At 51.8% G+C, this 23841-nt stretch overlaps 1 protein-coding gene across 1 annotated transcript in view; it reads left to right on the top strand.

Moving 5' to 3' along the window:
- Window positions 1–23841, top strand: part of TRPV4 (transient receptor potential cation channel subfamily V member 4) — a 65505-nt gene that overhangs the window by 39158 nt on the left and 2506 nt on the right. The window contains exons 2-13 of the mRNA XM_026454624.1: window positions 319–491; window positions 5522–5674; window positions 8040–8180; window positions 9859–10157; window positions 12083–12262; window positions 14338–14496; window positions 14802–14894; window positions 15226–15299; window positions 15998–16163; window positions 16384–16450; window positions 20058–20374; window positions 21932–22059. Of these exons, the coding sequence (XP_026310409.1) occupies window positions 319–491; window positions 5522–5674; window positions 8040–8180; window positions 9859–10157; window positions 12083–12262; window positions 14338–14496; window positions 14802–14894; window positions 15226–15299; window positions 15998–16163; window positions 16384–16450; window positions 20058–20374; window positions 21932–22059 (1950 nt within the window). The remainder of the gene's footprint in view (window positions 1–318; window positions 492–5521; window positions 5675–8039; window positions 8181–9858; window positions 10158–12082; window positions 12263–14337; window positions 14497–14801; window positions 14895–15225; window positions 15300–15997; window positions 16164–16383; window positions 16451–20057; window positions 20375–21931; window positions 22060–23841) is intronic.

The raw sequence follows: 23841 nt of genomic DNA, 5'->3' as shown, positions 1-23841 counted from the left end.
GGATGGAAGGATGGAAGGATGGATGGATGGGTGGATAGATGGACGGGTGGGTGAGTGGATGTGTGGATGGATGGGTGGATAGATGTATGGGCAGTCTGTGCATTTCTTTCTTTCTGTTTGTCTCCACCCAACACACAGTAGTACTAGCTATCGTTTGTTGGATAAAACATTCCTTAGTTTTTACAGCTGCCTCACTCTGTTCCTTGTAGGGCTTCAACTGCCCGCCCCCTGCCACAGTCTCTGGGTCCCTAAGGCCAGGGACAGTGGGGCAGGCAGGGGATGAGCCCTCCCATCAACTTGCCTCCCTACCTCCTCCAGGAAGCAGCCGCAGAGCCCCAAAGCCCCTGCCCCCCAGCCGCCCCCCATCCTCAAAGTCTTCAACAGGCCCATCCTCTTTGACATTGTGTCCCGGGGCTCCACTGCCGACCTGGACGGGCTGCTCCCCTTCTTGCTGACCCACAAGAAACGCCTGACTGATGAGGAATTTCGAGGTGAGCCACCCAGATGGGCATAGCCAGTGGGACAGCCAGGGGTGTGGGGGAAGCCTAGCATTGGGGGCCCCCTTTTTCCTCAGCTTCTTCCTTGGGGTCAGTGGACTGCATTGGCCTGGAAAGTGCCAATGGACAGGGAGTCTGGTCCTGTGTGTCCTTCACCTCTCTGGGCCTCAGCTACCTCCACTCACTCATTCATTCATTCATTCAGCCCTTATTTATGAAAAGGTTAGTGTAGTGGGTAAACAGAGTCCACCTACCTGGGTTCAGATCCCACCTTTACCACTTAAGTGATGTGTGACTTCTCTGAGCCTCTGTTTCCTCATCTGCAAACTGGGGAATAATCACAGCATACTCCTGGCTCTCATCCCACAAAGAACCCAGTGCAGGCAGCTGGAGTCCTGGAGCTCTTGCTCCCCTGAGGAAAGGTCTGGAGGGATGGGCAGGGTGTCCGGGCTGGTAGTCCTGATTCTACTTCTTGGGGTCTGCTCCACCCCAGCCCAACTTTAGGGCTGAAGCCCCAGCCCAGAGAACTCACCCTTCAGCCTTGTCCATATTCAAAACACCCACCTCAGGATACCAGCACCCTCCACAGCTCCAGGCCTTACCTGTGAACACCTGCACCCAAATCAGCCACCTGCGATGTGCTGGGTTCTGGGTAAGCCATTATTAAACTGGCCATGATCTCACAAGTCAAGATACCATGTCAAGAAATATGACACTTAAGCTGGGCATGATGGCTCACACTTGTAATCCCAGCACTTTGGGAGGCCAAGGCAGGAGGGTTGCATGAGCCTAGGAGGCTGAGGCTGCAGCACTCCAGCCTGGGTGACAAACAGAAAAAAAGAAAAGAATTGTGACACCTGCTATGAAGAAGGGCCCATCTTGGAAGGCTGCCCATGGTTGGTCTACAGCCTAAGTCTGAGGAAGCTTCAGGGATGTCAGAAGAGGGCTTTCTTTTTTTTTGAGACAGTTTTGTTCTTGTTGCCCAGGCTGGAGTGCAAAGGCATGATCTCTGCTCACCGCAACCTCCACCTCCTAGGCTCAAGTGATTCTCCTGCCTCAGCCTCCCAAGTAGCTGGGATAACAGGCATGCGCCACCACACCTGGCTAATTCTTTATTTTTAGTAGAGACGAGGTCTCTCCATGTTGGTCAGGCTGGTCTCGAACTCCTGACCTCAGGTGATCCGCCTGCCTCAGCCTCCCAAAGTGCTGGGATTACAGGCATGAGCCACCGCGCCCAACCAGAAGAGGCCATTTTTTAAGACTTCAGTTACTTTAAGTAAATTAAGTTCCCAAACAGAGTAAACAAGTCTGTGCTACATCATCCACATATATCTTTATCAACTTGTTTCTTTTTTTTTGAGATAGGGTCTCATTCTGTCGCCCAGGCTGGAATGCTGTGGTGTGATCACAGCTCCCTGCAGCCTTGAACTTCTGGCCTCAAGCAATCCTCCTGCTTCAGCTTCCAGAGTAGTTGGGACTACAGGTGCAAGCTACCATGCCTGGCTAAAACTTTTTTTCTTTTTTTTAAGAGACAGGCTCTCACTATGTTTCCCAGGCTGGTATCAAACTCCTGGCTTCAAGTGATCCTCCTGCCTCAACCTTCCAAAGTGCTGAGATTACAGGCGTGAGCCATTGAGGCTGGCCTCAACCTCATTCTTACACTGAAACAATATGATGCAGTATCATTGTGTCTACCACGAAACAATTGCTGGGGCTGGGTATGGTGGCTCATGCCTATAATCCCAGCACTTTGGGAGACCGAGGCAGGTGAATCACCTAAGGTCAGGAGTTTGAGACCAGCCTTGCCAACGTGGTGAAACCCTGTCTCTACTAAAAATACAAAAAAAAAAAAAAGAACCAGGCTTAGCGGCACACACCTGTAATTTCAGTTACTTAGGAGGCTGAGCCAGGAGAATCACTTGAACCTGGGAGGTTGAGGTTGCAGTGAGCCAACATTACACCGCTGCACTCCAGCCTGGGCAACAGAGCAAGACTCTGTCTCAAAAAAAAAAAAGACAATTGCTGGATTTATGAAAAATATTCATTCGTGGTTCCCGGCCAGACGATGTGGCCTCATTTGGAGGCACAAGTTTAGAGTTGTGGGAGGGTGGGGCTTCTCTCTGCTCCTGGAGTAGCTCAGTGATGGCATGAACAATCTTATTTGGAGATAACCCATGTTTAAGCCCTGGCCAAATGGCCTCTCCTGGTCCACCAAGTACGTGAGGCAAAGGTGGGGAATTCTGGTGTAGAGCGAATCCTGGGAGATGGACGCTGGCACCTGTGCCTTCAGCACTAGGCTGGCTCGTCAAGGCCTCTGGCTTCTCCTGAATTCAGGCCTGAGTTGGGAGCTTTTAGCACCGTCCAGGAACCCCCAGATGCATGTGTGTCTGTGCATGAGTGTGGGAGGTGGGTCTCTGAAATTGCAGAGAGTAGTGTATGTGCGTAGAGGGAGACTTACTGTAAGGTCCATGATACTAATTAAGTGCCAGGGCCCCTGGCTAAGGCCCTTTCTAAGGTCCTGGACTTAGTCCAGGTCCCATAAAACCTGGATCCGTCCCTGCATGGTAAAGGGTCATGAGCTCATCTGATGATCAGGGAAGTCTGGGACGCCCTCCCCTGCCCCCACCTTCCCTCCGCAAAGTTTCACAACCTCCAATTTGGCAATTATCAATTTAGAGCCCCTGGCTACAGCAGCCCACCCTGGGCAGAGCCGCTTCGCCACCTGTTGGCTGGTTCCTGGAACTGCATGTTCCACCTCCTCTCTGGGAAGATCCTGCTCCTGACATCTCCTCCCAGCACCCAGGCGCCCCGTCCCTGGGTCTATAACCTGTGTCTGAAAGCCCGAATCCAGGGTCTCTCGTTCCACTTTGGGTCACCTATGGTTTGGAATTGCCCAGGGTGCCCGGCCCTCCCCTTCATTCGATGCGTGTGTTAACTCAGCAAATGGTTGTGGGCAATTCCAAAGCCCTGTGCTTGGCAGAGGCCGAACAATAGTGAGCAAAGCAGGCATCGCCCTGCCCTCAAGGTGTCCACAGGCTTCTGGACAGGATGAGCATTGACCAAGCAACCACAGAAATAAGCACACAGTTACAAACTGTAACAGGTGTCAACAAAAGTCTGTCCTGGAGGATTTGACCTAGTTAGGGAAAATCCAGGAGAGCTTCCTGGAGGAGGTGACATTTGAGCAGCGTCTGAGTGAGGTACAGTTAACCAGATGAAAAGAGGAGGGAGGAATGTTTCAGATTAGGGTGGGGGTTCAGGGACAGCAGATGCAAAAGCCCTGTAGTTCACTGTGGTCAGTTGCAGTCCGAAGTGACCGTTCCAGCTGCTATGTGGAAAGTGGATGAAGGAAGGCCAGAGACGCTGGGGAAAATGAGGGAGATGAGGGAAGTGTGTTAGGCCTGTGGGAGGGACAGTGGCCGGGCCACATTGTTCCATGAGAGGGATGGTGTCGCCTCTGAGCTGGGCGCCAGGTGGACAGTGGGAAAGCAACTGGGGACGAGGCTTGTCCCAAACAACCCTGCTCTTGGAAGGGCCAAGACTAGAATTCAGGTCTCTGTGAGTCTGCCCCACTGAGTCCTGGCATTTAGGGAGACGGTTCCTAAATCCCGTCTCATGGAATGATAACAGCAGCACTAATATTTATCAAAGACTCCTATCTGCCTGGTACTGGGCTAATCAATAAATACTGATTAGCTCTTCGATTTCCCTTCATAGCTTTAATTTAGCCAGAAAGGACCCTAAGCAGAGAAATGGTCATACAGCTGTCAGGAGCAAAGCCAGGCCTCAAACCCAAGGTGCCTGGCTTCAGAACGGGTGCCTGAACCCACCCCTGCATCTCCCACCCGCTGGCCATTCCAGAGCCCCTGGCATGATTTTGCCCTGTCCTTGATTCACAGGGGAGTTTTCAACTTACTCTTTTGAGATATAAATCAACTCAGGTAACCATAAAAATAGCTGCAATAGGAAGAAACTTGCAAAGAGACATCAGCAAGTGTTAGTGAGAGGCGTTAAGGACCTGCTCGTACCAAACAGAGAGTTGACTTCATGAGAAAGTGTCGATAGTGGATGAAACCTTCAGGGTTATTATTGTTGCACCCTTAGAATCCCCAAGATTCTCTCCTGACTCTCCTAAGGTCAGTTCACGTCCACTGTGGCACACAGTCCCACACTTTGGGGAACGCTGCACCCCTCCACTCCCTTCCAGGGGCACCAGTGTAAATGGGAAAAGGATTCTGTGCTCTGACAGGTGGGTGAATGCTGCCTAGTGTGTCTTGCTTTTAGAGGTTCACAGTCCCTGTTAGCGAATGAAAGGCTCTGAGAAGTCCTGTAGTAAGGAAGTACGGTTGGCTTTGTTTAACCCAGCATTCTCACCATTTATTTGTTTATGAAGCACTTTACAAAAATCTTTTTCAAGGGCCAGGTGTGGTGGCTCACACCTGTAATCCCAGCACTTTGGGAGGCAGAGGTGGGAGGATCACTTGAGGCCAGGTGTTTGGGACCAGCCTGGGCAACATAGTGAGATCCCTTCTCTACGAAAATAAAAATTAAAAAAATTAGTTAAGCATGGAGGTGCACACCTGTAGTCTTAGCTGCTACTTGGGAGGCCGAGGTGGGAGGATCACTTGAGCCCAGGAATCGGAGGCTGCAATGAGCTAGGATTGCACCACTATACTCCAGCCTGGATGACAGAGTGAGACCCTGTCTCTTAAAACAAAAAGATATTAATAAATAAAAAAAAAATCTTCCCAAATAAGATTAATTAAATAAATACCAATCTGTAGGCTGAAGCCTGTTACATTTCAAAGCACCTAAGCCCATGAGTTTATTGCACCCTCTCAGCACCACTGGAGGCAGATAGAATGGCCCTGGGTCCCCACTGGACAGATGAGGAAACAGGCTCGGAGAGGAGATGTTGGCAGCCAAGACGTCCGACCCCCTACCCAGTGCTCTGTACCCCGATGCCTACAAGTTCAAGGTCACGGGCTGGAGCACCGCCTCATCTTATATGTCTCTCCTGCTAGAGCCATCTACAGGGAAGACCTGCCTGCCCAAGGCCTTGCTGAACCTGAGCAGCGGCCGCAATGACACCATCCCTGTGCTGCTGGACATCGCGGAGCGCACCGGCAACATGCGGGAGTTCATCAACTCGCCCTTCCGCGACATCTACTATCGAGGTGGGCCCCGGGCTGGGCAGGGGTGCCACGAGGGCTGGTGGAGATACTGTCCTTTGCTTGTCTGACCCCTGAGAGCTTTGATCTGGGCCTAAGTGCCAGCATGTACCCAGGACCTGACGAATGAATGAATGGATGGATGGATGGATAGATGGATGGACGAAGGAACAGTAACTACCCCTTCCAACTTTGTTTTGAGTTTCAGAATAGAAGATTCCACCAGGCATGGTGGCTCTTACCTGTAATCCCAGCACTTTGGAAAGCCAAGGGGGGCAGATCGCTTGCGGTCAAGAGTTCAAGACCAGCCTGACCAATATGGTGAAATCCCGTCCTTACTAAAAATGCAAAAAAAAAAAAAAAAAAAAAAAATAGGGCCAGGTGCGGTGGCTCATGCCTGTAACCCCAGCACATTTTGGGAAGCCGACGGTGGGGGCAGATCACTTGATGTCAGGAGTTCAAGACCAGCCTGGACAACATGGTGAAATCCCATCCTGACTAAAAATACAAAAATTAGCCACATTTGGTGGCATGTACCTGCAATCCCTGCTACTTGGGAGGCTGAGGCAGAAGAATCGCTTGAACCCGGGAGGTGGAGGTTTCAGAGAGCCAAGATCATGCCATTGCACCCCAGCCTGGGTGATAGACAAGAGCAAGACTTGTCCCGAAAAAAAAAAAAAAAAAAAAAGCCAGGCATGTTGGTGCACGTAGTCCCAGCTACTCGGGAGACTGAGGTGGGAGGATCAGTTGAACTCAGAGGATCGAGGCTGCTGTGAGCTATGATTGTGCCACTGAACTCCAGCCTGGGTGACAGAATGTGACCCTGTCTTAAAAAAAAAGGATTCCAAGATTCTGAGATGCAGCAAGTCTAGGGATCATGAACTGGGGATCTGTCCTAGGATGCTGCGGTGGTGGGTGCTCTAAGGCTCTCTGATAATGAGTCCTGAGCTCACAAGCTCTGAGAGGCAAAGGCAGCAGGGGGCCAAGCTCCCCAGTTCTGAATTCTGAGATTCTGTAAATCAGAGTTGATTTACAGAATCAATATGCCTGGATATTAAGATTCAAAATCCATGAATATTTTATCTTGAGTTCAAAATTCTGGGAGGCCAAGGTACTGTTGTTTCCTCTAGGATTTTTCTTTCTTTTTTCTTTTTTCTTTTTTTTTGAGACAAGTTCTTGCTCTGTCACCCAAGCTGGAGTGCAGTGGTATGATCATGGCTCACTGCAGCCTTGACCTCCTGGGCTCAAGCGATTCTCCCACCTTACCCGCCCAAGTAGCTGGGACCACTGGCATGGACCACCATGCCAGGCTAATTTTTAAAATTTCTGTAGAGACGGGGTCTCATGTTGTTGTATTAGTCCGTTCTCATGCTACTATAGAGAACTGCCCGAGACTGGATAATGTATAAAGGAAAGAGATTTCATTGACTCACAGTTCCGCAGGGCTGGGGAGGCCTCAGGAAACTTACAATCATGGCGGAAGGGGAAGCAAACATACCCTTCTTCACATGGTTCTAGGAAGGAGAAGTGCCAAGCAAAAGGGGGAAAAGCCCCTTAGAGAATCTTCAGATCTCTTGAGGACTCACTCACTATCGAAACAGCATAAGGGTAACTGCCCTCATGATTACATTACCTTTCATGGGGTCCCTCCCATGACACCTGGGGATTATGGGAACTACAATTCAAGGTGAGGTGTGCAGCCTCGAACTCCTAGGTTCAAGTGATCCTCCAGCCTTGGCCTCCCAAGCAGCTGGGACTACAAGCACATGACACCATGCCATCTAATTTTTTTTTTTGGTACGGAGTCTCACTCTGTCACCCAGGCTGGAATGCAATGGGGAAATCACACAGAGCCAAACTTTATCAGTTGCCCAGGCTGGTATTGAACTGCTAGGCTTCAGCAGTCCTCCTGCCTCAGCCTCCTGAGTAGCTGGGACCACAGGGGTAAGTCACCAGGCCCAGCTAATTTTTAACATTTCTATAGAGATGAGGTCTCACTGTGTTGTCCAAGCTTGCCTCAAACTCCTGGGCTCAGGTGATCTCCCTCTTCGGTCTCCCAAAGCACTGGGATTACAGGCGGGAACCACTGCACCTGGCCTCCTCTAGGAGTTTTTAGGCGTCTTATGAATCTAAAAAGTTCTCACATTCAGGATTCCACAAACTGGGTATCCTTTGGGCTTGAGATTCTGCTTCTGCGCTGGATCCCGGGGAATATCCAAGGGCCTATTTGCTGCCCTTGGGTGTTGCTGGGCAGGAATCTGCCTGCATTTCCCACCCCAGTTTCTACATCCTGCACCCCACCCCCACCCCCAGCAAGCCTGGCTGGGTCTCTGCCCCACCAGGGCCCTGAATGACTGTCCTCTGTCCCCAGGTCAGACGGCCCTGCACATCGCCATCGAGCGTCGCTGCAAACACTACGTGGAGCTCCTCGTGGCCCAAGGAGCTGACGTCCACGCCCAGGCCCGTGGGCGCTTCTTCCAGCCCAAGGATGAGGGAGGCTACTTCTACTTTGGTAAGGAGGGGCCTGGTAGGGGCTGACAGCATGCTGGAGAAGCATGGCGGGAGATAGCGTGATCTGCTTGGTGTCTGCAGCCCTGACCATCCCCTAGACACCCAGGGCCACTTTGGCCGTGGGCGCAGACAGCACTCTGGAGCACAGGCTGCACGCTGGTCTTGGTCACGGGGCCCTTGCCTCTGAGGTGTAAGTGCCGTTGGGGAACTTGGCACCATGGACCTGGATTCAGATCCTCACTCCAGCCAGGCACGGTGGCTCACACCTGTCATCCCAGCACTTTGGGAGGTCAAGGCAGGAGGATCGCTTGAGGCCAGGAGTTTGAGATCAGCCTAGGCAACATAGCAAGACCTTGTCTCTTTTAAAAATTTTAAAAATGGCTGGACATGGTGGCTCATGCCTGTAATCCTAGCACTTTGGGAGGACAAGGCAGGCGGATCACCTGATGTCAAGAGTTCGAGACCAGCCTGGCCAACAACATGGTGAAACCCCATCTCTACAAAAATAACAAAAATTAGCTGGGCATGATGGTGGGTGCCTGTAATCCTAGTTACATGGGAGGCTGAGGCAGGAAAATCGCTTGAACCTGGGGGACAGAGGTTGCAGTGAGCCGAGATTTCCCCATTGCATTCCAGCCTGGGTGACAGAGTGAGACTCCGTACCAAAAAAAAAAAAAAAAAATTAGATGGCATGGTGTCATGTGCTTGTAGTCCCAGCTGCTTGGGAGGCCAAGGCTGGAGGATCACTTGAACCTAGGAGTTCGAGGCTGCAGTGAGCTGTGATTGCACCACTGCATTCCAGCCTGGACAACAGAGCAAGACTCTGTCTTTAAAAAGCAAAAAGAAAACAACAAAAAAAGCCAAATCCTCACTCTGCATTTTCCAGGCGTGTGGCCTCACTTCCCTCACCTTCCCCAGCTGTGTAGTGGGGATCATGAGAGGCCCTTGGGCTGTGTTGTCAGCACCCAGCTCTGTATTGTCTGTGTCCTTTAATCTGGTTTATGCTGGGACCAACATCACCTGGCCCAAAGCCCACCACTGCCGTTGTCATCACTGGACTCATGAAATATTTTGAATCTTGCCCCTGCTTGAAGGCACTCATTATGTGCAGCTCAGGGACAAAGTCACACAAAGAATTCTATCATCGGCTGGGCACGGTGGCTCGCGCCTGTAATCCCGGCACTTTGGGAGGCCAAGGGGGGCAGATCACTTGAGGTCAGGAGTTTGAGACCAGTATGGCCAACATGGTGAAATCCTGTCTCTACTAAAAATACAAAAATTAGCCAGGTGTGGTGGCAGATGCCTGTAATCCCGGCTGCTCGGCTGAGGCACAAGAATCGCTTGCACCTGGGAGGTGGAGGTTGCAGTGAGTCGAGATTGTGCCACTGTACTCCAGCCCGGGTGACAGAGTGAGACTTTGTCTCAAAAATAATAATAATAATAATTCCATCATTGGATGTGTCCAGTCCCTGACAGCCTCCAACTCGCATGGCTGTGCCCTTCACTAGCCACACCCTATCACCCTGGCATCACCCAGAGAAACGTGCAGTTCATATCCACTGCTGGTGCTGTCTCTGTCATCCTCAGAGTGCCACAGTGTCCATCCCCCAAGTGTCTGCAGGCAGAGTCCCACCCTGGGCCCCCTTCGCTGACCTCCCACCCTCCACCCTGGCCCGTAGGGGAGCTGCCCTTGTCGCTGGCTGCCTGCACCAACCAGCCCCACATTGTCAACTACCTGACGGAGAACCCCCACAAGAAGGCAGACATGCGGCGCCAGGACTCGCGCGGCAACACGGTGCTGCACGCGCTGGTGGCCATCGCCGACAACACCCGTGAGAACACCAAGTTCGTTACCAAGATGTATGACCTGCTGCTGCTCAAGTGTGCCCGCCTCTTCCCCGACAGCAACCTGGAGGCCGTGCTCAACAACGACGGCCTCTCACCCCTCATGATGGCTGCCAAGACGGGCAAGATTGGGGTGAGTGTATAGCTGGGGGCACAGCTGATCCACCCACTCGTGCCCCTCTGCACACACACACAAGGGTCTGCTGCTGGTATTCATTATTGATATGTGCACACACCTCCCAACATGCCAACCCCAGTGTGCAGACGTCCCAGCTCAAGAACCTGCTATGGCTCCCTAGTGTCCAGCCAAGCTCCTTAGCTTCATCCCTGAGCCTCTTGCCTCATGTCACCCTAATGGATGTTCACCACTCCACCCCTACCAGCCAGGATGCGCCACTGATAGGAGAGTGAGTCCCAGGGCTCTAGCCCAGCAGTGCTCCCAGCCTGGAACCTGCTGAGTGCCCCTGCCCTAGTTCCTTCCCTTTTCTGGGCTGCACAGCATGGGGCCTGGAGAAGGTTTCTCAACTTCAGCACGATTATTTTGGGTGGCAGGTTCTTTGTGGTGGGGACCATCTTGTCCTTTTGCTGGACATTGATCTGCATCCTGGGCCTGTACCCACCAGATGCCAGGAGCACCTTCCCTTACACTTGTGACCACCAAAAATATCTCCAGAACGTTGCTGAAATGTCCTCTGGGGGGCACTGTCACTCTGTTTGGGAACCAAGTCTGGAGTGCCCTAGAGGCAGGAGCACCTGTCCAAGCCCTGGTGCTACCACTTCCCAGTGTGTGACCTCAGACATCACATCTCCCTTTTCTGTGCCTCAGTTTCCTTGTCTGTAAAATGGGGATATAAGAGTGCCCTCTGGTGTGGTGCTGTGACAATTAAATGCGGTATCCACATAAGGCTCTTAGGAAGGAGCCCAGGAGAGGTAATAAGTGCTCACTTGCATGTCTGTAATGCCAGCTAGTTGGGAGGCTGAGGTGAGAGGATCGTTTAAGTCCAGCCTGGGCAACATAGTGAGATCCTAAATAAATAAAAACCAAAATAAAAATAAATAAATAAAAATGTAGCAAAAATTACTAAAATTGCAATTATTCCAGGACCCTGAGGCAGTAGAAAGGCTCCGGCTTAAATCCTAGCTTCGGCTGGGCTCGGTGGCTCATGTCTGTAAACCTAACACTTTGGGAGGCTGAGGTGGGAGGATCACTTGAGCCCAGGAGATTGAGGCTGCAGTGAGCTGTGATAGTGCCACTGCACTCCAGCCTGGGCAACAGAGCCAGAACCTGTCTCAAAAAAACCCCAAAATCCTGGCTGGACACGGTGGGTCACACCTGTAATCCCAGCACTCTGGGAGGCTGAGGTGGGTGGATCACCTGAGGTCAGGAGTTCAAGACCAGCCTGGCCAACATGGTGAAACCCCGTCTCTACTAAAAATACAGAAATATTAGCCAGGTGTGGTAGTGGGCACCTGTAATCCCAGCTACTCAGGAGGCTGAGGCAGGAGAATTGCTTGAACCTGGGAGGCGACGGTTGCAGTGAGCTGAGATCACGCCACTCCACTCCAGCCTGGGTGACAGAGTGAGATTCTATCTCAAAACAAAAACAAATCCCAAAATCCCAACATTGCCTGACCTTGGGCAATTCCCAACCCCTCTCTGTGCCTCAGCTTCCCTGTGTGTAAGTCAGGGAAGGAGTGGTAACAGGAAGGACCACATATGATCGTCAGTATTATAATTCACATATTATTAAGATGGATTCATTGCTATTTTAGCGGCATGAAGAAGATATTCATTACAATTAAGATGTTGAAGGCTCATTCAGGTTCCGTCTGGCTCCAGCTGACTGGTTAAGTGTCTTCTGGAACATCTTGCATTTTTCCCAGCCTCCACTCTTTATCTGTAAACCAAGATAATAAGAGCAAGAATTAAGATGAGGAAGGGGTCCTCCAGCAGCCGGTGCTCAGCTGTTTTCTGGGGAGGCGTCATGTGCTGAGCTGGGCCCAGGCCTGGGGGCCTCTCTAGTGTGAGCCCCCTGATCCTCCTGGCCCTCTGTGTAGATCTTTCAGCACATCATCCGGCGGGAGGTGACGGATGAGGACACACGGCACCTGTCCCGCAAGTTCAAGGACTGGGCCTACGGGCCAGTGTATTCCTCGCTTTATGACCTTTCCTCCCTGGACACGTGTGGGGAAGAGGCCTCCGTGCTGGAGATCCTGGTGTACAACAGCAAGATTGAGGTGGGCTCCAGGAGAGGGCATGGGGTGCGAGGAAGGAGGGGCAGGGCTGGGAGCAGGGATGGGGCCCTGGGGCTGGGCTAGGGGAGCGAGCCCCAGCCTCTAGGACCCAACGTGGCGGATCTGTTGCCTGAATGCAAGAGAAGGTGCCAATTAAGTGCCCAGAACAGTGTCTGGCATGTGAGGAAATGAGCAAGACTTGTGGGAAGGTGGACTTTTGGAGCAGGTAGGACTGGGTTGGGATCCTGGCTCTGTAACTTACATGCTGTGTGTCTCAGGGCAAGTGGCTCCACCTCTCTGGCTCTCAGTTTCCTCGTTTGTAACCTGAGGATAAGGATCATGCATATCCCATGGGGTTGTTGGGAGGACCAAAGAGGTTAATTTTAGAATGGCCTGGCACAGAGTAAACGTTATGTCAGCTTTTACCATTCGTGGTTGTTATATGAACTTTTGAAAGCTCTTTTTTTCAGCCAGGCATGGTGGCTTATGCCTGTAATTCCAGCATTTTGGGGAGCCAAGGTGGGCGGATTGCTTGAAGCCAGGAGTTTGACACCAGCCTGGACAATATGGCGAAACCCCGTCTCTACAAAAATAAAAATAAAAATAAAAATTAGCTGGGCGTGGTGGTGCGAGCCTGTAGTCCCAGCTACTTGGGAGGCTAAGGTGGGAGGATCACCTGAGCCTGGGGAGGTCGAGGCTTCAGTGAGCCGAGATCATGCCACTGCACTCCAGCCTGGGTGAAAGAGTGAGACCCTGTCTCAAAAAACAAAACAAAACAAGACAAAACAAGCTTTTTTTTTTTTCTACTTAGCCATATTTTGTGAACATCATTCTGTAGTTTTAAATATTCTTTGGTAATATTGTCACTGCATGTAAATGTACCATATTCAAATGAACCGTTCTGTTATTGTTGGTCGTTTGGGTTTGTTTCTGCCTGTAACTATCAGGAATAACACTACAGGAGCATCTCTGTGGCTGTGTTATTGCACAAATCATGATTATGGAGAAACTCAAGTCATTAAAGGGCTAGGAAGCTATACAAATGGAGCAGAAAATGCTGGGGACTGGGTGCAGGTGGTCCCCCTTCTAACCCTGCCCTGTGGCTTACTGGTCTGTAAGCTCGGCTTCCTTGCAAGACTTCATTTCTGTCATTTTTTGAATTAGTGGCCATCTTGATTTAAATTAGTGGTGGCAGCAGGTTTAGCATCTCAGGTGCAAACTGATTGATTGGTAGTGTCTACCCAGGGAACTGTATGAATACAATTGTGCAGGGCTCAATTATTGATGTCTGCCCTGGGTTCAGAATTGGAGAATTGTGGTAAATCAATCATTTATCATCTTTGGGTAAAAATTTCTCAATCTTTCTCTCTGAATCAATTTCTGAGAATGGAGGCCAGGATTTATACTTGCAGCAAGCTACATAGATGATTTTGTGGCCAACAGCTTGGTACTATCCAGACTGGAGTTTGGGAACCATGAGAATAAATGTCCTTTTTTCTTTTTTGAGACGGAGTCTCGCTCTTGTTGCCCAGGCTGGAGTGCAGTGGCGCAATCTAGGCTCACTGCAATCTCTGCCTCCCAGGTTCAAGTGATTCTCCTGCCTCAGCCTCAGGAGTAGCTGGGATTACAGATGTGCGCCACCACGCCCGGCTAATTTTTGTATTTTTAGTAGAGTCGGGGTTTCACCACGTTGGCTAGGCTGGTCTTGAACTCCTGACATCAGGTGATCTGCCTGTCTCGGACTCCCAAAGTGCTGGGATTACAGGCGTGAGCCACCATGCCCTGCCTGAAAATAAATGTCTTTTAAGGGACTTTCCAGTTCTGAGTTCTGTGATGCTAGAATAGGGCGGAAAGGTACATTGAGGCAGAATTGGGCAGAATTTCAAATGGTGAGTGCGGGAGCTTGGGGCTGATTTTCAGTGTCTGTCCAATTCCCCATGAATCCTTGAATGCAGCTGAGGAATGGATGGAAAGAGAAAGTGCTGTTGGGCCGGAGGGTGGGGGAAAGCACGCCCGGGGCAGCCTGCCAGGACCCCCCACCTCAGGAAGGCAGCCCCTGACCACCCTGCCTCTCACAGAACCGCCACGAGATGCTGGCTGTGGAGCCCATCAATGAATTGCTGCGGGATAAGTGGCGCAAGTTCGGGGCCGTGTCCTTCTACATCAACGTGGTCTCCTACCTATGCGCCATGGTCATCTTCACCCTCACCGCCTACTACCAGCCTCTGGAGGGCACGGTGAGTGCCCAGGGACCAGGCAGGGGCTGGGACAGGCACTGGCTGAGCCATGCAGGACGGGGGCACAACCTCGTCCCTCTGGGTCCCCTGTAGGAGGAACTGGAGAAGGTTTAGGAACAGGTTGGGGAGGCGCCCTCCAACATGCAGGGGTGGCCCTGAGCTGGGAGGAGGGAGGCTCAGGAGCAAGAGAGTGAAGGAGGAGGCTACATGGGATCCACATGTTTTGGGTCTGGGGGAACATCTGGATTGGGGGCTGGATGTCGGAGGGGCTGGGTGACGACCTGTGTGCCCTTGCTGCTCCCCAGCCACCGTACCCTTACCGCACCACGGTGGACTACCTGCGGCTGGCTGGCGAGGTCATTACGCTCTTCACTGGGGTCCTGTTCTTCTTCACCAACGTGAGTGCCTGGCCCCCGTGCCCCCCACTCTGCCTGCTCTCCTCTTCCTCTTCCCTTCCTGCACCTCTTTTCTCTCCTTCTTCTTCTCTTCTCTCTCCTCCAAATCGTCCTTCTCCTTCCTCCTTTTATTTTCCCATTTCTCTTCTACCTCCTCCAATCCCATATTCTCCATCTCTGCTTTTTTCTCCTTTTCTAGCAGGAAAGAGTCCTTTGTCTTTTACTCTGTACTAGCCTCTGCCTCCCTGTCTTCTATTGCTTTCTCTGCCTCCTCTCTCCTCCTCTCCTCTCCTGCTGGCCCCACCCCTTTCACGTGCTCCCTTCTGTCTTCCAGATCAAAGACTTGTTCATGAAGAAATGCCCTGGAGTGAATTCTCTCTTCATTGATGGCTCCTTCCAGCTGCTCTAGTAAGTAGAGGTCCCTGGGCTGGCAGCTTTTGGGTGAGGAAGGTGGGTTTGGGCTGCTAGGTCATCCCGATTCAGGAGAGAAGTGATTCTATTAGAATGAATGCACCCAGCCTGGGCAGCTCTAACCCAAAGTCAGGACAAAGCCACAAACAATAGGGTTTTCTGGTTAAAGAAAAATTCTGATTGCTAGGGAGTTATCATATATACCATGGATGGAAATAATTATGCTGGTGAATGATTGCTAATGTCTGCCTGAAGGGCCATGTTAAGAATTTTGCACCTGTGTCTGTGTTTAGTGGGAAAGAGTTGGGATTGATTAATGATGTCTGCCTGGGACACAGGATGAGAGAGTTACTGCGTGTGTATTACCTCTTCCACATTTCCCTTAGAGCTGGAGAACGATGAAATTCACTTAGCCACAAAATCTCCACTGAACACCACTAAATCTTTCTTTAGCAATTCCAAGGGGCATCACTTCAGGATCTTGTGGGACCTCAGGATTAATTGCCAGCTCATTGAATGTTGTTGTTAACAGAATGCTGGGGAACCCTGCTAATCCACTTTGTTTCTTTCCTGGGGGTCTAGAAAGCATTGGGAAGTCCTGATACCCTGGAGGGCTTGGAGGCTTGTCTCCCCCTCCAGAGCCTCATTGTCCCCTCTCCCCTCTGGCCTCTCTCATGGTCTCTGCTGCACTGCAGCTTCATCTACTCTGTCCTGGTGATCGTCTCAGCAGCCCTCTACCTGGCAGGGATTGAGGCCTACCTGGCCGTGATGGTCTTTGCCCTGGTCCTGGGCTGGATGAATGCCCTTTACTTCACCCGTGGGCTGAAGCTGACAGGGACCTATAGCATCATGATCCAGAAGGTACGGGCTGGGAGGGCCCTCTGGACTCGTGTGTTCCTGGAGGGAGCCACACACACCACATGCACACTTATGCGCCTGCAGACCTGAGGATGCCGGGTACCGTGAGGGCAGGAGACATGGTCTGGACACTGGGGTGGGACCAGGGTGGAGATGGAGAAATGGGGAAAGTGAGAAACCACATGTCTCCTCTTTGCCTCCATAATCCCACTGGGGTCTTTAGATCCTCTTCAAGGACCTCTTCCGATTCCTGCTGGTCTACTTGCTCTTCATGATCGGCTACGCTTCAGGTGAGCTCTGGGTGCTCAGGTGGGCCTGGCAGGCGTGGTGCAAGGATGGGAACAGTAGCCGTGATATATTGGGGACAATAGCAGCCTTGCTGAGTTCTTTTTTTTTTTTTTTTTTTTTTTGAGATGGAGTTTCACTCCTGTTGCCCAGGCTGGAGTGCAATGGTGCAATCTCAGCTCACTGCAACCTCTACCTCCCAGGTTCAAGCGATTCTCCTGCCTCCGCCTCCCATGTAGTTGGAATTACAGGCTCCTGCCACCACACCCTGCTAATTTTTTTTTTTTTTTCACCCTGTTGGCCAGGCTGGTCTTGAACTCCTGACCTCAGGTTATCCACCCATCTCGGCCTCCCAAAGTTCTGGGATTACAGGTGTGAGCCAATATGCCTGGCCACTGAGTTCTTATTTGTGTGCCAGGCACCAGACTAAGTAACATTTCCATCCTTGCCTCCCAACAAGCCTGTAAGCTAAGTGCCTTTATTATCCCCTCTTATAGGAAAGGAAACTGAGGCTTAGGAGGGTTAAATAACTAGCACAAGTTCAAAAGCCAGTGAATGGTGGCTGGGCGCAGTGGCTCATGCCTGTAATCCCAGCACTTCGGGAGGCCAAGGTAGGTGGATCACTTGAGGTCAAGAGTTTGAGACCAGCCTGGCCAACATGGCGAAACCCTGTCTCTACCAAAAAATACAAAAATTAGACAGGCATGGTGGCACGCAACTATAGACCCAGCTACTCAGAAGGCTGAGGCACAAGAATCGCTTGAACCCAGAAGGTAGAGGTTGCAGCGAGCCGAGATGGCGCCACTGCACTCCAGCCTGGGCAACACAGCAAGACTCTGTCTCAAAAAAAAAAAAAAAAGAAAAGAAAAAAAGCTAGTGAATGGTAAAACTGGAGTGTCAGCTATTGCTACAAAGGAAGCCACCTAAAGCTTAGTGGCTTAAAATAGCACCCACTTATTATTATTATTATTGTTTGTTTTTTTGTGGCAAGGTCTCTGTAGCTGAGGGTTCAAGCGATTCTCTTGCCTCGGCCTCTCGAATAGCTGGGATTACAGGCCTGTGCCACCACACATGGCTAAGTTTTATATTTTTGGTAGAGATGGGGTTTCACCATGTTGGCCAGGTTGGTCTCGACCTCCTGACCCCAAGTGATCCACCCACCTTGGCCTCCCAAAGTGCTGGGATTACAGGCTTGAGCCACTGCACCAGGCCAACTTATTACTGCTTATGAGTCGGTGGGTCAGCTGGGTGGCTGTGCTGCCCTGGGCCAGGTTTGGCTGATCCCTACAGGCTCTTGTGCCTGTGGTCAGCTGGCAGGCTGGCTGCCGGCTGACCAGTCTAGCTAGTATGGACTTGGTTAGAGGGGCTTTGCTATCTATCTCCCACGTGGTCACTCATCTCTGGCCAGCTAGCTTGGGCTTGTCCACATGGTAGCCTTAGGCTTCCAAGAACATGAGCAGAAGTGTTCAAGGACACCTCCTGGCATGGCATCACTGCTGCCTTACTCTGTTGGCCAAAGCAAGTCCCAAGGCCGGCCTCGATTCAACGGATGGGGAAATAGACGTCATTTCTTTTTTTTCTTTTTTTTTTGGTGGAGACAGGGTCTCTCTATGTTGCCCAGTCTGGTCTTGAACTCCTGGGCTCAAGTAGTCCTCCCACCTCAGCCTCCCAAAGTGCGGGATTATAGGTGCGAGCCACCGTGCCTGGCCTAGACTCCACTTCTTGGTGGGAGAAGCTGTAAAGCCACATTGAAGGGGCATGGATACATAGAAGGATAAAATTTAATAATTAAACTACTAGCCCAGGTATTTTCTTAAAGCCTGACATCAGCTGCCTTTGATACACCTTCTCCCTGATGTCACAATGCCACTCAGAAGCATTCTGGGACCTCAGTGGCATGGGCCATGGGGGAAGGACCAGGGACCAGGGCTGGAGAAACTGACCAAGTCCTTGGGCTGGTCCCTGAGGGGTGGGCGATCTGACATCAATGCCCAGCATCCAAAGGGGAGTGGCTGACTCAGGTTAGACCCAGACACATTCACATCTGAGCAGGTTCATCTGGGGACGAACCTGGCACAGGAATCTCATGAGGGTGATATTTTAACCCATGATGGTGGTCAAGGCTCTATGTGGATTATTGGGGGGAAGTGGAATTGTGGTTTTCACTGGGGAGATAGGGACAGGGTACAGCTTTCCCCTTCCAGGAATCACACTGGAAAAACTAGACAGTGTCGAGGGTTCAGCGGTTTGGGATTCAGGTCAGCGATCTAGCCCTACTGCAGTCCTAGTTGTTGAAACTGAGGAGAAACAAGGGTTAGAGTAGCAGCTGAGCAGTCAGCTCAGTCACAGGGCTTCTCCTTATAGGATGCACTAGATCTCGGTTCTGAGGCTGACATGACATAAACAGGACACACACGCTTCTCTTCCCACACTTTGGTGCCCATAGCAGACATTACTAATGGATCACAGAACAGTTTTTCTGGTGAGTCCAGACAAGGTCTCAGAATCCTTCTGTGTTGAGAAGGTGCTATACAACTGAAGAGTATTAGCATATGAGTTGAAATCTGCATACTCTGATCTCTGGTTGCAGGCAATATGACATTCTGTGCCCCACTGACTGATGAGACTGAGCCTTCTTCGTGCTCCCCTCCCTGGCTGGTTTAGGGACAGGTTGTTGCTGCCAAACTGTGTTGAGAAGGAATCTGAAGCTTTACCTGGGCTTAGTAGGAAAGGAGAACCATGATGAGTTTGAGATGTCTAGAATAGGAGAGGCCCCTTAGAGAACATGGCTTCGGGGACAGTCAGGACTGGTGCCTGGTTTCAGCCCCCATTTTTCCTCTCTGGGTTGAGTTGCAGTGCGAAACTGTTAGAGAGAGAGAGTCTGCCCCTGGGAATAGGGACATTCCAAAGCCCCCAGTACCTCTAAGAATGGTAGGTTGCATTAGGATTTCCCAACACTATTGACATTTGAGACCAGATCATTCTTCATGGCAGGGACCATCCTGTGCATTGTAGGGTGTTGGGCAGCACCCCTGGCCACCACCCACCTGATGCCAGTAGCACCCCCACCCCCAGTCGTAGCAACCAAATATGTCTTTAGACATTGCTGAATGTCCCCTGGTGGGGAAAATTGAGACCCTCCCTGGACTAGATCCTGAAAACCTCTTCCCTCCCAATAGCAGGGAACCACCAGGTTGTATAAGGAGGGGTGAACTGTCCCAGGTTGGAAACAGAGCAGGTCAAAACTCCCATGCTTTTCAGTAGTGGGATTGCGCCTGTGAGTAGCCACTGCACTCCATCCTGGGCAACATAGCAAGACCCCATCTCAGAAAGAAAGAGAGCGAGAGAGAGAGAGAGAGAGAGAGAGAGAGGGAACCTCTTCCTATCAGCAAGAGTTTATGGAAAGAGCAAAGGCTTCGAAGGCTTTGGGATCAGGAGGACTTAGGTTTGGTGTGGCTTGGCTGACGTGCAGGGTGACACAGGTCAGCGTGTGGGCCAGGGTGCTCCCCTCATTAGGCCTCAGCTTTCCCCTCCAGCAAATGAAAATGACACCCTCCACCTCTCTGTGCGTGTCCTCACACTCAGCGAGTGCCACCCCCACCCCTCCCACAGCCCTGGTCTCCCTCCTGAACCCGTGCGCCAACTTGAAAGTGTGCAATGAGGACCAGACCAACTGCACAGTGCCCACTTACCCCTCGTGCCGCGACAGCGAGACCTTCAGCACCTTCCTCCTGGACCTGTTTAAGCTGACCATCGGCATGGGCGACCTGGAGATGCTGAGCAGCACCAAGTACCCCGTGGTCTTCATCATCCTACTGGTGACCTACATCATTCTCACCTTTGTGCTGCTGCTCAACATGCTCATTGCCCTCATGGGCGAGACGGTGGGCCAGGTCTCCAAGGAGAGCAAGCACATCTGGAAGCTGCAGGTGAGGCCCCAGGGCCCCCAGCCCCATCCCACTGGCCACCCTTGTCCTTCCAAGGACACTCACCCGACTGGCTTCCTCGGCCTTCCACTCTGAGCAAGCCGTGTCTTCTCATTCTGCCTCCACTTCCCTGTCTGTAAAATGGGCATCAGAGGCTGCTGCTGACTTCCCGGAGCTGCCTCATGAATTTCGAGGTGGCTTCTTGCCTGCCCCCAGCGGTGGACTCAGATTCTCCTTGTGGTTCAGCTCACAGGACACAGTTGGCTCCACCCAGCATGACTGAGTGACTTCTGCCAGCTCAGAAAGTGCTCAGTGGGCATCAGCGTTTCAGCAGGGGTCCCACGCTGAGCCCAGGGGCAGCTTTTGTGCTCCAGCACGTCAGCACAGGGATGTCGGCATTCTCACGGGGGTCTTTTACTAGCACTGTGAGCATGCTTCCTAGAGGAGAAACCAATGGGGACGGGGGCTGCCTTGGCCCCGGGGAGCTGCAGCCTTTACTTCCCAAAAGCTTTCTATACAATCCTGGGAAGGGCAGGCGCTGGAATCACAGCCCTCCCAGGCCAGGTGCAGCCTACAAACCTGATGTCCTAATAAACAGTGCTGCCTCATGGCCCAGAAATACAGCACCCATATTTACTTTGACTGTGCATTTCAGGAAAATGATGCAGTGAAAAAAAAAAGGCCCAAGGTTGTCCTCCCGGGACTAGGTCTGAGGGAAACAACTCCAGCCTGCTCTTAACCTTTATCTGTATTGTTTACTTCATTGGGCCTCAGTTTCCCCACTGGGCATTACAGGATGCAAACTGGGCATCCTGTGGGCTGAAGTGCAATGGCATGCTCTTGGCTCACTGCAACCTCTGCCTCCCAGGCTCAAGTGATTCTCCCACCTCAGCCTCCCAAGTAGCTGGGACTAAGGTGTGCACCACCACACCTGGCTAATTTTTGTATTTTTGGTAGAGATGGGGTTTCACCATGTTACCCAGACTGGTCTTGAACTTCTGAGCTCAAGAGATCGGCCTGCCTTGGCCTCCCAAAGTGCTGAGATTGCAGGTGTGAGCCACTCCACCCAGCCTCAGACCATTATATTAAAAAAAAAAAAAAAACTGCAAAATTTAAAAATTAAGAGTTACCCTATGAAAATCCAGATTTCCGGCTTTTCTTGAAAAGTTGGAAGCCCCAGGCAGTGCAGGGTCCGAATTCCTGCCTGGGAGCCCTCAGGTGGGGTAAGTGGCAGCTACCCCCTTAAATGGGGGCATTTGCTCCCTTTTCGCCCCAGTCTCCACGCCTCCCTCATGTTCTCAGCACTGAGTGGCGACTGCTGCGTAAGTGTGATGGGGCTTGGACTGCAGCCTTTCTGCACCTGATCCTGTTTCACCCATCTGTTTTCCTGCCTGCCACCTGTGGGTATTTGAGTTTATGAATCCTGTGTCTAGGGGGCAGTAGGAGTGTAAATGCCTAGTTCTGGGCCCACCCTGGCCGGTTGTCTCATTTCTGCCATCAGAGCGGCAGGCGCGGGCTGTGAGGCTCACTGATGTCCCTCCTGACCCTCCCTCTCCGCAGTGGGCCACCACCATCCTGGACATTGAGCGCTCCTTCCCCGTGTTCCTGAGGAAGGCCTTCCGCTCCGGGGAGATGGTCACTGTGGGCAAGAGCTCAGACGGCACTCCCGACCGCAGGTGGTGCTTCAGGTGAGGCTGGGGCAGTGGGGCCGGGCAGGCAGGGCGGAACCGTCCCCACTGGCTCGGGGCCCCTGCTGCTCCAGCGTCGTCTACCCATTGCAATTTCTGGAGCCACTGAGGCCCCAAGAGGCCCAAGCAGAGTTCATTTCCACCAGGCGATCTTAGGCAAGTCGGCCCACCTCTCTCAGCCTCAGTTTCTTCATCTGTGAAATGAGACAATGATCGCGTGGGCTCCTAGGCTGGTGATGTGGATTAGACAGGTCAGCCCATGAGAAGTGCTCTGCCAGTGCCCGATGCGCATTGGAACACCACAGGCTCCCCTGTTCCTTGCTCAGTGGGAAGCAGAGACTTGGATGGTGGGTTCATTTCAGAGCATCACCCTCTATCTAGCAAACAGTGGGGTGGGCTCTAGTGCCTTGCGTGAAATGGGAAGCTGAGGAATCTGCAGTTTCCAGGGCTGGAGACCTCACCCAGCCCATCTGCAGAATGACTCTGTTCCAGAGGCACAGGGAGTGCCAGCTTCTTAGGTGAACCCCTTCATGAATCTTTTCTTTTCAGTTGATTCATTCTTTAAAGTGGTTGTCAGCATAGAGCATAAGCAGAATGTTGTTTGTTTGTTTGTTTTGAGACGGCATCTTGCTCTGTCACCCAGGCTGTAGTGCAGTGGCGCCATCTCGTCTCACTGCAAGCTCTGCCTCCCGGGTTCACGCCATTCTCCTGCCTCAGCCTCCCGAGTAGCTGGGACTACAGGCGCTCGCCACCACGCCCGCCTAATTTTTTGTATTTTTAGTAGAGATGGGGTTTCACCGTGCTAGCCAGGATGGTCTCGATCTCCTGACCTTGTGATCCACCCGCCTCGGCCTCCCAAAGTGCTGGGATTACAGGCCTGAGCCACTGTGCCTGGCTGAGCATAAGCAGAATGTTTGGAGTCAGGCAAAGTCAATTTCCTCATCTGTAAAATGGGAACAATAATAGCCCCCACCTCCTAGGCCAGCTGATCAGTTCAATTCTATTTTATATTTGTTTGTTTTTAGAGGCAGGGTTGCTCAGGCTGGAGTGCAATGGTGTGATCATAGCTGACTGCAGCCTCCAACTCCTGGGCTCAAGCAATCCTCCCACCTCAGCCTCCTCATGCCACCATGTCTGACCAATTTTTAATTTTTTTGTAGAGATGGGGTTCTTGCTATGTTGCCCAGGCTGGTCTCAAACTCCTGGTCTCAAGCAATCCCCTCACCTCAGCTTCCCAAAATGCTGGAATTCCAGGTGTGACCCACCACCCACAGCCTCTGTTCAGTTTGAATCCAAAGCTCAAATCCTAGCTGGGTGTGGTGGCTTACGCTTGTAATCCCAGCGCTTTGGGAGGCCGAGGCAGGAGGATTGCTTGAGGTCAGGAGTTTGAGACCACCCTGGGCAACATGGTGAAATCCCGTGTCCACTAAGAATACAAAAACTAGCCGGGCGTGGTGGCGGGCACCTGTGATCCCAGCTACTCGGGAGGCTGAGGCAGGAGAATTGCTTGGACCTGGTAGGTGGAGGTTGCAGTGAGCCGAGACTGCGCCACTGCACTCCAGCCTGGGGGACAGAGCAAGACTCTGTCTCAAAACAAACAAAAATGAATAGATACGATAATATGTAAAAAGTAAAAAAAAAAGATATGTCAAAACAAATGAGGGGGCCGGGCGCGGTGGCTCAAGCCTGTAATCCCAGCACTTTGGGAGGCCGAGACGGGCGGATCATGAGGTCAGGAGATTGAGACCATCCTGGCTAATACGGTGAAACCCCATCTCTACT

The sequence above is a fragment of the Piliocolobus tephrosceles genome, chromosome 10 (genome assembly GCF_002776525.5).
Source record: "Piliocolobus tephrosceles isolate RC106 chromosome 10, ASM277652v3, whole genome shotgun sequence".
NCBI classification, from domain to species: Eukaryota; Metazoa; Chordata; class Mammalia; order Primates; family Cercopithecidae; genus Piliocolobus; species Piliocolobus tephrosceles.
This window is presented reverse-complemented; position numbering and strand designations above follow the sequence as displayed.